This window comes from Spermophilus citellus (assembly GCF_964194105.1).
Source record: "Spermophilus citellus genome assembly, chromosome: 3".
NCBI lineage: Eukaryota > Metazoa > Chordata > Mammalia > Rodentia > Sciuridae > Spermophilus > Spermophilus citellus.
The window spans coordinates 38,464,752-38,477,560 of NC_138184.1; the positions used below are offsets into that span (position 1 = coordinate 38,464,752).

Below are 12,809 nucleotides of genomic sequence, written 5' to 3' on the forward strand. Positions count from 1 at the left end.
AATATATTTATATTTGGGGTTTCTTTTTAACATTTAGAGACAATAAAACTTCACCTTTTAAATCAGATTTTAAAATGCTGAAATATTCAGAAGTGATTGACTTACATTCATAAATCCTACTATTAGCAGTAAAGATGTTCATGGTTACTTAACTAAGAAAAAACTGTTCGGTGAGTCTGTAACTGTGCTAAGTGGGAAGAGAAGTTTCCAGTATGTGAATAACTTAAAGAGTCCTGAACATCAATCAGCAAGTCAGTTTTTAAAACTCATCCACTCGTTTCCTCTGCCTCCTGAAGCCACACACTAAAATAGCCAGAAAGTCAAGTTAGACAGACATATCCCTGTCACAGAATGTGTGACCATGACAGATACAGGTAAGTTTGCTTCTTTCACCAAAACTTTGGAATTAAAAAAACAAAACAAAACAATGCCAGACAGCAATCACTACAAAAATTTCAAGAAGAAAAAGGAGACAAACTCGAAAGTGGTTGAGTGCAATGATAAGCTCAGACTGCACCTTCACTTGATGGCTATTTTTGGAGTCACATATTTTAACTGCTGAGTAAAGAACGTTGTTAACAGGATGGAAGTATGGCCAACAACACAATGATAGCGATCCACTGAAACAACCATAAAATCATCAGGCTACTGACAGCTGGAGAAATTCCACATACTATGTGACTTAACTACAAAGCAATTTTAGAGGTCTTAGATGAAAAATACACTTGAAACTGTAATTGAATTAGACAGGACAAGCCTTCCCGCACGTAGGGCTATGAAGGTCATCAGGACACAAAGCAAATGCTGGGTTAACACAAATGCATTTATCAGCCACAGTGATTTATTGAGTGCTTTAATAATACAAGTGTACATCAACTGATCCACAGTCAAAAGTGGCAGGTCCCTAAGAAATTTACAAGCACTTTAAGTAAATCAAAATACATATTATTTTGTTCAATCCAACAGTCTTCTGTGTGGTGAACAGAAGGCTAGTGATAAACAGGGTCTCAGTAATGCACAGTGATTCTGATTGAAGCTTTTGTACAAAAACTTGTTCCCAGTAGCATGCACCCACCAATAAAGACTTCAGTACAAAAAATTAACCCTAAGCACTACATTTAAGTAGAAACGAGATAGAATTCTGAATTTGTGTTTTTCCGAAGAACAAATAAAAGGAAAAAAAATCCAAAGTAAAACAAACAACAAAAAACAAAACCACACAGTATTACAAAGCTTTATAAGAAAGCTCTTACGATTATAGATCCAACGTTGTTTGCACTGAAAATAAAAGTTCCCATCCACACTGATGTGGGGAAAAATAATCCCAAATCTTTCAAGTTAACAGAAATCAAAAAGGTAATAAAATGAGAGAGAAAGAGAGGGAGGGAGGGAGAGAAAGAAAGGAGAGGAGGGAGAAAAAAGGGAGACATACTATCACAAAACAGTTCAAAATTTAATAAAAACTGGAAAATAAGAACCGAGGTCCGGAGGGGTGGCAGGGCTATTGATGCACTTGGTGAATGTGCTTGCACAGGTCCGGCAGGGTGGCGGGCAGCAGGTCCCTATGTGGCGTACCGCTTGGTCCACTGTCTGGCCATCCGGTCGTGCTCTGCTCTGTTGGTCATGTACTGTGTGGCAATGCTGCCCACCAGAGGGTCGGCTGCAAGAGAAGCAGGGTCAGGAGTCAGTTAATACCAGCACCTCTTTCTCTTCCAAGTCAGGGAAGGGGTGTCCAGGAAGCTGGCCCTTGTTCAAGGAAAAAGTCACTGCAGCAGAGCCAGTGACCTGGACACAGACCAAATTTCACACAAACTGTCTGAAGAGTCATCTAGGTGTTTTACTGATATCTTTTCTGATGTATTTCTTAGTAAGTCTTATTTTATTTCCCTATCTCCACCACACACTTCTCATCCTGCTTTTCTGGTCTTTAAGTAGATTATTTCACTAAGAAAAGCATGCGGGATGTGGGGTGGGGATTACAGGGTCTTTGAGATCTCTTGGGCAGAGGTTTGGAAGGCATGGGCAACTCTTTTACCTTGAGTTAAGGAAGTGGTGGCTCTCATGTCCCTCATTCCCCTGCTTGGAGGGAACCTTCAGATGGTCAGCTGAACATAGTCCAGCAGCAATCAAATAGGGGAGAGATAATCTTCTTTCTCCAATCAAAATCCACATAGCTCATGTTACAAAAATGTTAATAGATATTATTAGCTAACACTCATGTCCTAACATTTGAACACATCAACTCCATCAATTAGCCAGAGTCCATACTCTCACCTACATAGTACGTGGGAGGAAATGACTCTTTATCATCAATGTTTAATGAAAGAAAAACAAAAACAAAAAGGAAATTTAGGTTTCTGGAGATCCCAAGATCCATCCAGTTTCTTCCAATTCTCTGATTTCATTCTTTCCCCTACATTTGGTGTTGAAAGCTTGGGTTTATTAGAACAGATGGATGAGAAGAGAAAATAACAAAGCAAAAGCTAATGTTATTTATGGAAAAAAAAAGTAGAGAATATGGAAGATTTGGAGATTGTTGCCTAACAGAGACTGGTGCTTACGCTTTCTCAATATTATAGACAACACCTTTTAAATGATCTGCTAACGCAGATAACAAAGCCTCAGAGGGCCTGCCTGACAAGTCTTGCCTAGTTTTCTTGGAATTGTGCCAAGCATGTTGTAATTATTCCAGAGAGGAGCCAGGTTCCTGCATTCACTTAGATCACAAAAATTAGGACTACCCAGTATAAGGGTTTATTTAGAACTTTTGCTTCTTAGACTCTTGTGCGTCTTTCCTTCACTCTCCCAAATGCTGAAATTGAAACTACCACTGAAACCAAGCCAATTATAATTCAGTAAGATTTTTTTTTTTTCTGATTCAATAAGACTTAAACCAGCAATACTGAGGGTAGACACTAAAAACTTGGGAATTTGCCAAGCTACTTCAAAGAAAACATGGGTCTTTCAGCTGAGACTAAGTATGACCATAGGGCCAAAGTGAGTTGTACAACACATTTCTCTACCTTTGAAAAAAAATCATCTTGACCCAATTCTTGGCAGTCTAGAGTGTAAAGCTGAGGGTTAAACTTGGGCATCCTTAGCTTATATCATTCAAGATGTGTTTCATTAAATAGATCCTACATTAGTAAAACACACTGACAACCCATCTGTACTTCTTGACTGAAGCTTAACATCAGAAGAATGACTAGTGACATTAATGCTCTACCTAAAATTGCACCTTCATGGAGTGAATACATACTGGGAACAGGGAGGAAGACAGGCCTGTCATTTCACCCTAAAGGAGGCAGAGGGAGACAAATGAAGGATAAGAAAGCTGTGGGGTAGGAAAAGGTGTTGCATAAAGTGTTAACAGTATTTTAGTAGGCAGAAGGAGAAATCTCAAAAATAGTTAGAACTGGTAATATAACATAGACTATACAATTTTTTTGCATATTTATATAATTAACCTTTATTTTTTTCAGAGTTCTTTTTACCTTTTTTGAATTTTGCTTTAAAATGATTATTTCCACTTGTAAAATTATACATGCTAACTATGAAAGAATAAATAATAATAATTTAAAGAATCACCTCAGACAACATGGTGTAAGTAATGAGCATCTGTAAATTATCTTAGAAAAAACTAATGCTAATATTTTGATGTATTTCTCCCTACACATGATGATAAAACAGGGATTAATTTATGGTCTGCATTTATAATCTTTTCCAGAAGTCACTTTATCATGGATAAGTTCTTTTCTTCATCATCATTTTCAATATTCTCCTAATGACCAATTTTCTGTTTACAGACATTGGGTTCTTTTTAACTTTAGCATCATAAACAATGCTGTAAGGAACATTATTATACTGCATCTGTAAATTTATGAAAAGTTTGTGTTTAAAATACAAATGAAGGAACAAAACAAAAATAAAAAATGAAAGAATTTTAAAAATCATTAACCAAATAGCTCTTAATGTTAAAATAGCTTGATGAATAAAAGAAAGTTAGAATGGGGTGTTGCAGACCTGTAATCCCAGCTATTTGAGAGGTTGAGAGGTAGAAGGATCATGAGTTTAAGGCCAGCTTCAGCAACTTGATGAGACCCTGTCTCAAAATAAAAAGTAAAAAGGGCCGGGGGTGTAGCTCAGTGGCAGAGCCCTTGCCAAGCAAGCTTTAAGCATTCAATCCTCAGTACCCTAAATTTAAAAACAAATAAAATAAAGAAAGGACTTTACTGAGCTTGCAAAGATCAACGATCATATTGGCTACCATCGTATTTAACAAGCCTATACAATCATCACTTGGACTTATTTTAGTAGCTGAATACTAGTTTTTAAATATTGGTAATCTAGCTAAATGTAATTTGGGACTAAAAATCTCTTAGGGCCAAAGACAAACTATATAATACCCAGGGAAAGATTTGGATCTGTCTACATGGCTATTCATACAAGTCTTCAAAGTGAGAAGGAAGAACAGCTTCCATGTGTTAAAAGGTTGTTGGAACATAACAGGTCTTAATAGTGTCTGCTACAGATACTGATACTGACAAAAAAAACATTTGGTAAAAACCAAAGGTTGCTGGCACATCTAATGATTGTGTGAAGCAGTAAAATAATGTGAAAATATCAGATAAAAATATTAGGGGAAAAATCTTATGTCTGAGCCAGGTATTATAGCATGCATCCCAGCACTTGGGAGGCTGAGGCAGGAGGATTGCTTAAATGCTGGGGTTCAAGACTAGCCCGAGAAACACGGCAAGTCCCTGTATCAAAACAAAACAACACAAAAGAAAAGCTTTTAAAACATTTTTTTTTATAGTTGTAGAGGGACACAGAATATCTTTGTTTATTTATTTTTTATGTAGTGCTGAGGATAGAACCAGTGCCTCACATATGCTAGGCAACCACTCTGCCACTGAGCTACAGCCCCAGCCCCCAAAGAAAAACTTTTGCCTGCTTCTTAAGTATTCAAGAAGCATTTTCTTTAAGCTTTGCACACAGCTTCAGTTCGTGGAACTGCTTCAACAACACTGTATCATCAACATCACCAAATCTTTCAGTCTAGGAGTTGAGAAGTCCTGACCTTTTTGTCCCAGTTGGAGAAAAAGGAAAGCTTGTTGATCTGAGAGCAAAATCTCTACTAACAGTAACCCATACTGACAAGCACAGACCCCCAAATTCATGCTTTTCATCAGCTGAAAACAAGCAACTATTTAAGTATTGGAACTGTGCAGAGAGCCATGTAGCAGCTGGCAGTGCTGAAAAATTACACTGCTACATTGTAATGACAAACTTAAAAAAGGTATTTAAGTTTTAATAATAAACTTATATAATATTACATTCTTGAAAATAAAACTCCATATTTATTCTTGTATCTCAGAAGTTCATTTTGGAATGGGAACATTTATAGCTTTGCCTTAGGCTGTCATTGATTTTTAACACAGGTTGTTCAGTATTCAGCCAAAATAAATTCTGTGTACCTCTAAGGCTGATACTGCTCATCTGTTATTTGTGGAGAAAATATTTTCTCCATGTGTATCATGTGTCCTTTAACCTAGTTCATGATGTTTCTTGCCATATATAAATTTAAAAATTTTATGTGGTGGAATCAGTCAAATCTTTCCTTAATATTTTCTGGTTTGATGTCATTCTTATAAAGTTCCTCTCCATCCACTCTCAGTGTTTTAGAAATATTCTCCCATACTTACATTCTCCTATATTTATAGCAACCTTCTCTTGAAATGCTAACATCATACATAAGGTTCTTATACATGTTTGGACCTGATTCTATTATAAGGCCTCATGCATGGTAGGCAAGAGCTCTACAACTGGGCTACAACTACAGTCCCAGGTTAATTTGTTTTTTGTTTTATTCACTCCTGTTTTTATCACTATAGCTTTATTGTAGGTTTTTCCATCTGGCAGGATAGGTCCTTACCATACCCATTCATTTTCTTCACACACACAATTTTTTTATAACCCTAATATGATTTGTGGAACAGTTAAAGCTATTTCTATTTCATTCTTTAGACTCTCATCTAAAGAATGTTATCACATGATTTAGGAAAATTGGGATTTCTCTGGTTTACTAGTTGAAGATCAAGTGATTAGGACAAAGTTGGAATTTCGTTGAAATGTGGGAAATCACACCACTATAGGTCTAATCCAAACAGAGACATTAAATGTCCTAAAAAGACATTTTATGTGCATCTACAAGAGAAGGGTACCAAGTAAACCATTAGCAACAAGAGAAGGGTACCAAGTAAATCATTAGTAAAGACTAGGAGTGCCTGCAAGAAGGAGACTTTTGAGTGTTATCTTATGCTGCAGATCTGCCCCTTGTTAGCCAAGGAGCGAGGCAGTAGCACGAAAGCAGTCTGTACTTTTCCTTCCTCTCGTCAGTGTTTCCATCAAGAAGCCAGCCCACTAAGTGACTCTGGTACAAAAAGACTCTTAGGAGAATGCTGTGTGAGAGGCAGAGTGGCATTCTTGAAACTACTTGCCAGGTAATTTTTAAATTTTTAGGAATTTAAACACAGCCATTATTAAAAATTAAATTTATATAATAACTTACAATTAAATGTTAAAAATAAGATAAAATTTAAACTTATTGCTTAATCATTTACTGCCTTTTATTGTTAGCGTCATCTATGCTCTTCTTTTATGCCCACTCTATCTATATGGTAGGATAAACGGCATGCTACTGAGCATCTTGACCCAATTATGCAGGTAATAGGGTCATTGGTAGCTTGAAATTGGCAAATGCCACAAAAAAGAACTTGGTTTATTGTTTTGATTGTCTAGACTTAAGAAAGTGATGAATAAAATGCTCATAATGCAGACTAAAGCTAAAAGTATACCATATTAAGAGTTCTTACATTTTGAACATCACAAAAATTGGAGGACATATTCTTCCAGTATTTGGAAACTATTATGACAGATACCTCTTATCTGTGGGGGACATATTCCAAGATTCCCAGTGGATGCCTGAAATTGGATAATACTGAATCCTGTATCTACTATGTTTGTTCCTATATGCCCTGCAGCACTGCCATGTAGTACCGGAGTTAAAGCAATCCGACTTTCGATGTTTTATGTCCTGGTATTTCCTCTGCATCACTATTTTTAAGCCACTATTAAGTAAAATAAGGGTTACCTGAATACAAGTACAGCAATATTGACAACAGTGAAGACCTAAATGACTAGGGGTTGGTAGTGTATGTACTGTGAATATGCTGGAAAAGAAGGATTCATAATATTTCATCATTTTACTCAGAATAGCATGTAATTTAAGACTTGTGAAATATTTATTTCTGAAATATTCTATTTAATAGTTTCAGACTGGGATTGATTACAGGTAACTGAAATAGCAGACAGCAAAACTATGGATAAGAGGGACTACTGTACCCAAACAGCAAAGAAGCTGCTCATGACACTGACTGAAGAGTCAAGTTCCAATATACTTCTTTGTTTCATTTTTGTCTCTCTCTTTTTTCCCCTTCTTCCCAGTGTTGGGGATCAAATCCAGTGCCTTTGCACATGCTAATCAAGTGCTCTACCACTGAGCTAAGCTTCTAGTCCATCTATATGTTTGGCAGACATGCATGTTCTATCCCTAGTACCACAAACAAACAAACAAACAAACAAACCCATTTTGTTATTATTTGCAAATTAAATACTACACTTCCATTCACATCAGTAAAATGTAAACTTATGCACATGCTACCATTCCACCCTTGCCCCCAGCTGTTTGTCAAGCATTACCAGTACACTATTGGGCCAGGGGTTGGTCAACGAGGCCGAATCAGGGTTGGGTGCTGAAAGTCAGGGAACTGGAAAATGAGCTCCAAGTTATCCATTATGAAGCAGCACTTTGATCCTATCACCCAGAAGGCAGGGATGGCAAGTTAGTATTGGACAAAAATTCAAGGAGGGTGGTGATCATGAGAAATCAGGCAAAGGGACACTGTTCTTACCCATTACCCAGTCTTCAACTCTACAGTTAGGCCTTGGAGAGGAAAGAAGTATTGGAAAACCAGACTATCTTCCACCCACCCTGGTAGAGTGGATAGAGGAAATTAGTTTTACATTAAGTACAAGATGGGAGTTAAAAGTGGACCAGACTGACCTTTTAATGTTAAGGGATAGAAAAGTGAAATCTGACAAAACATGGCCTTAGGCAGTGACTGGAGAAAATTAAAACCACTCCAAATTAATGCCCCTTGGTTGAGACTACTCAATAAACAGTAAAAATATACTGGCTATAACCTAAAGTATACAGCTCATAAAATATTTTTAAAAACTTAAAAACTCGTCTGATAAGCCTATATTCTAGTATATTTAATCAATGTGTGTTTTGAAATATAAAGTGATCTATTAGAACAGACTCAGGTAATAATAGCACAGATGGTGCATTCCTGCTGAGGAAAGCTGAACTGCAATTCCAGGCTTAAACAATAATTCCTAGTGAATTCTGGAAAAAAAAAAAAAAAAGAAAGAAAAAAGGCCTTATAGAAAAGGACGTGAGACAGAGAGCCACACTTTACTTTTCCCAAGTATCACAGTAAAAAGCTGTGACTAGGGCTGGGGATATAGCTCAACTGGTATAGTGCTTACCTTGTATGCACAAGGCCCTACGTTTAATCCCCAGTAACACACACACACACACACAAGCAGCTGTGGCTAAATGAAATGGCTTTTAATTTTTTTTAAACAATACCTTAATTTTATTTGTTTATTTTTATGTGGTGTCGGAGAGCAAACCTAGTGCCTCACGCATGCTAGCCAAGCGCTCTACCACTGAGCCACAACCAGCCCTAAATGAAATAGGTTTGAGATATAATTCACATACCATACAATTCATCCATTTAAACTGTACATGTCAATAGTTTTTTGTATATTCAGAGTTATGTGAATATTTTCATCATCCCAAAAAGAAACCCTACCCATTAGCAGTTACTACCCACCTCCCCAAATCCTCCAACCCCAGGTCTAGATATTGATTAATCTACTTCTGTCTCCAATGATTTGCCTGTTCTAGACATTTCTTGTAAATGGAATCATAATATATAATAGTTTTTTTGTGTGTGTGCAACTATCTTCTTTTACAAAGCATAATATTTGCAAGATTCACCCATATATGGCATCCATTGGTACTCTGTTCCTTATTATTGCCAAATAATTTTCCATTGTTTGACTATATCACTATTGTAGTTTGGATCTGAAATGTCCTGTGTGTCCTCAGCCCATTGCACTACCGGGAGGTGGCAGAACCTTTCAGAGGTAGGGGCTAGTGGAAGGAAGTTAGGTAATGGAGGTGTACTCTTGAAGGGGAATATTGGGACCCTGGCTCCTTTCTGTCTCTTTTTGTTGCCATAAGGTAAGCAAGTTTCCTCTCCTGTATACTCCCCACCACAATGTTCTGTGTTGCTACAGGCCCAGAACAATAGAGTCAAGTGACAATGGATTCAAACTTCTGAAACCATGAGCCAAAATAAACCTTTTCTCTTTTTATGTTGATTTATCTCAGGTATTTTGTATGGTGATGGAAAGCTGACTAAAACAATCACATTTATCTGAAAGGGTCTGTTCTCACTTTCTGGTTGTTATGAATAATGCCACAATGAACATCTCTGTGCAATTTCTTTAATGTTTCTATTAATCTTGGATATATATGTAGCTATGAAATTGCTTGGTCATTGGTAACTCTATGCTTAAACATGTGAGGAGCTGCCAAAGTACTGTCCACACTGGGTATACCATTTTACATTCTTACTAGGATATGTAAAGGTTCTAATTTTCCACATCTTCACTAATACTTGTTACTATCTGTGTGTTAGTCAGCTTTTTTGTGGCTGTGACTAGAGGATATGATCAGAACAACTATAGAGGAGGAAAAGTTTACTCGAGAGCTCACGGCTTCAGGGGTCTTAGTCTAGAAGGCCAGCTCCATTTCTCAGGGCTGGAGGTGAGGCTGAACATGGCAGGAGAGAAAAGCAGCTCACATCTGGGTGATCCGGAAGCAGAAAGAGAAACTCCACTTTCCAGATACAAATGTATACCCAAAGCCATGCCCCAATTCCCATCTCCTCCAGACACACACTACCCCTTAGTTAATCCTTATCAGAAGATTATATCACTAATTGGGTTAAGACTCTTATAACCCAATCAGTTCTCTTGTAAATCTTGCATTGTCTCACATATGAACTTTTGGGGAATACCTCACATCCAAACCAAAACACTGTGAATGTTAGATTTTATATTTTATTTTTGGTGTTGGAGATAAAACCTAGGGCCTCATGTATATAAGGCATATACTGTACCACTGATATATATACCCCCCTAAAGCACCAGATGCTATTTTGAGCGTGTGTGTATGGTACTGGGAATTGAACCCAGGGTTACTCTACCACTGCTACACCTGCCAGTCCACCCCCTTTATTTGAGACAGGATCTTGTTAGGTTGCTGAGGCTGGCCTTGAACCTGTGATCTTCCTGCCTCAATCACTAGGATTATAGGAATGAGCACACCTGGCTCAGAGGATGTTAACATTTTTTTTTTTTTTAACCCAGTCATCAAATGTAGTCTACCTGCGACAAACTAATACTCTAATACACCAAAGTAACCTTTATAGTTCTTCTCTTCATTCTCCTCTTCAGTGGCTAAGAGAAGGATGGGAAGTATTGTGAGAGAGTGTGAATACAGCAGCCATGCCCTAGATACTCTGCTGCATCTGGAAATCTGGACTTGGGCCTAGATATATAAATAACCTGGTTTAGAGCCAGAGCTGGACAAAAGCCTCAGTGGTTTCAGTTTACTAGACCATTCTGGCTGCCTCTGACTGCTGGGAATCTGTGGTCACAGTAGCCTGATGAGTCACAGGCATGCCTTCCATTTTTGAGGAATGACTGTCCACTGATGGTGTAGATTTTGTTTTGGGCTGAGGCCCTACTCTTCTCACCTCCAAGAAGGTATTATTGAATCTTTTGCTAAAGCCAAACCATCCATAAGCTCTATCAAAGAGGATGCTTACCACACTGTGCTTGCCAAGTCCCCTCTGTTCTTTAGGGTAGCAGTCTTTCTTTCAGTCTTTTTGTTTTTTTGTTTTGGTACCAGGGATTGAACCAGGGATGCTTAAGCACTGGGCTACATCCCTAGTTCCCCTACTTTATTTTTTAAATTTTGAGATAGGGTCTCACTAAGCTGCTTAGGGCCTTGCTAAATTGCTGAGGCAGGCTTTGAACTTGCAATCCTCCTGCCTCAGTGTCCTGAGACGCTGGGAATTACAGGCGTACGCCCTCATATCTTGTATCTATTTAAAATTTTTTTCTTTTTAGATATACATGACAGTAGAGTATATTGACATGTTTTATATATTCATGGTATGTTCCTTACTCTAATTAGGATCACATTCTTGTGGGTGTACATGATGTGGAGATTTACTGTGGTGTATTCATATAGGTATATAGGAATGTTGTATCAGATTCATCCCACTGTTTTTCTTATTTTCATCCTCCCTCCCTTCTTTCAGTCTTATATCAAGAAACTAGCAGTGTCTGGGACACTATAGAAGACCATGCAATAAAAATTACCTAAAAAATAAATTAATGAGTGATTAAGTCCAATGGTCAGGATGAATTTAGTTTGTGAGTGGTGGTAGGTTCCTAACTAGACATCATTTCTCCTTCCCATGCTTGGGCCTAAATGACATTTTAACCTATAGGACCAGGGACTTTCTAAGTCAATGACTTGGTCAGTCCCCGTCTCACTTTTTGGAGTTTAATATCTAGCTATCTCTGTTTCAAGTCTAAAGCAGATAACAAACCTACTGTTTTGTCTTCAACTTCCCTGTGATCTTCTTTCAATCCCTGAAGGTTTCAATTCTTATAATTAATAAAGATTTTTACATTCTGTGATCAGTGTTCTTTGTGACACCCTGCCTGAACTCTACTATTGTTTTATCCTACTGGGCAACATGTTTTAACCAGACCAAACCATTCATATATACTATTTCTCCCTTACTCTTGCTTCAGCCAAGTAGGTTGGTCTATTTTTAGAATTCAAACTTTTATTGTATCCCTAGTTATACATAATGAATTGTGTCCAAATGAATCCTAATATATTATAGATGGTATATTATGAACCTTGTTTTCTATTTTTCTGCTAGAAAAATGGGGGGTGGCTTAATGGGATAACAAGAGGGTTAATCCACTAGGTACCATAAAACTACTAAACAATGTTCACTGGTCCTAGAATACATCTTCAGCCTTTAAAAATACAAATTTGGTCATGCAACTTCCCTTTTTAAAAAAATATTTTTATTAGTTGTTGATGGGCCTTTATTTATTTATTTATATGTGGTGCTGTGAATCAAACCCAGTGCCTCCCATATGATAGGCAAGTGCTCTACCACTGAGCCACAAACCCAGCCCCACAACTTCCCTTTTAATCTTCTCATCCCCATAAAATCTCTAAAAACAAGGCCAACTATGTATATAAAGATGCATTTTTGTCATCAACCGATGTCTCAGATGCTTTATTATTTTTTCTATATTCATCAACATGTCAAACATGTTAATGCAAGGAAAAGTCTAAAAATAGTCATGAAAATAACTGTTCAAAAAGGAAAATACAGGGGCTGGGGTTGTAGCTCAGTGGTGGAGCACTTGCCTTGCATGTGTGGGGAACTGGGTTCGATCCTCAGCACCACATACGATAAATAAAATAAAGGTATTTGTCCATATAGAACTAAAAAAAATTATAAAAAAAGGAAAATACATAGCAAAAACCTTTATGCTCACTAAATATTAAG

The 12,809-nt window shown here is 37.4% G+C and overlaps 1 protein-coding gene across 2 annotated transcripts in view; it reads right to left on the reverse strand.

Moving 5' to 3' along the window:
• Window positions 1-819: 819 nt before the first annotated feature.
• The window catches only part of UBE2E2 (ubiquitin conjugating enzyme E2 E2), a 304,899-nt gene continuing 292,909 nt past the window's right edge, over window positions 820-12,809 (reverse strand). For both annotated transcript variants that reach the window (XM_081283521.1, XM_081283522.1), the window contains exon 6: window positions 820-1,660. In XM_081283521.1, coding sequence (XP_081139647.1) covers window positions 1,563-1,660 — 98 coding nt within the window. In that variant the 3' untranslated portion in view covers window positions 820-1,562. The remainder of the gene's footprint in view (window positions 1,661-12,809) is intronic.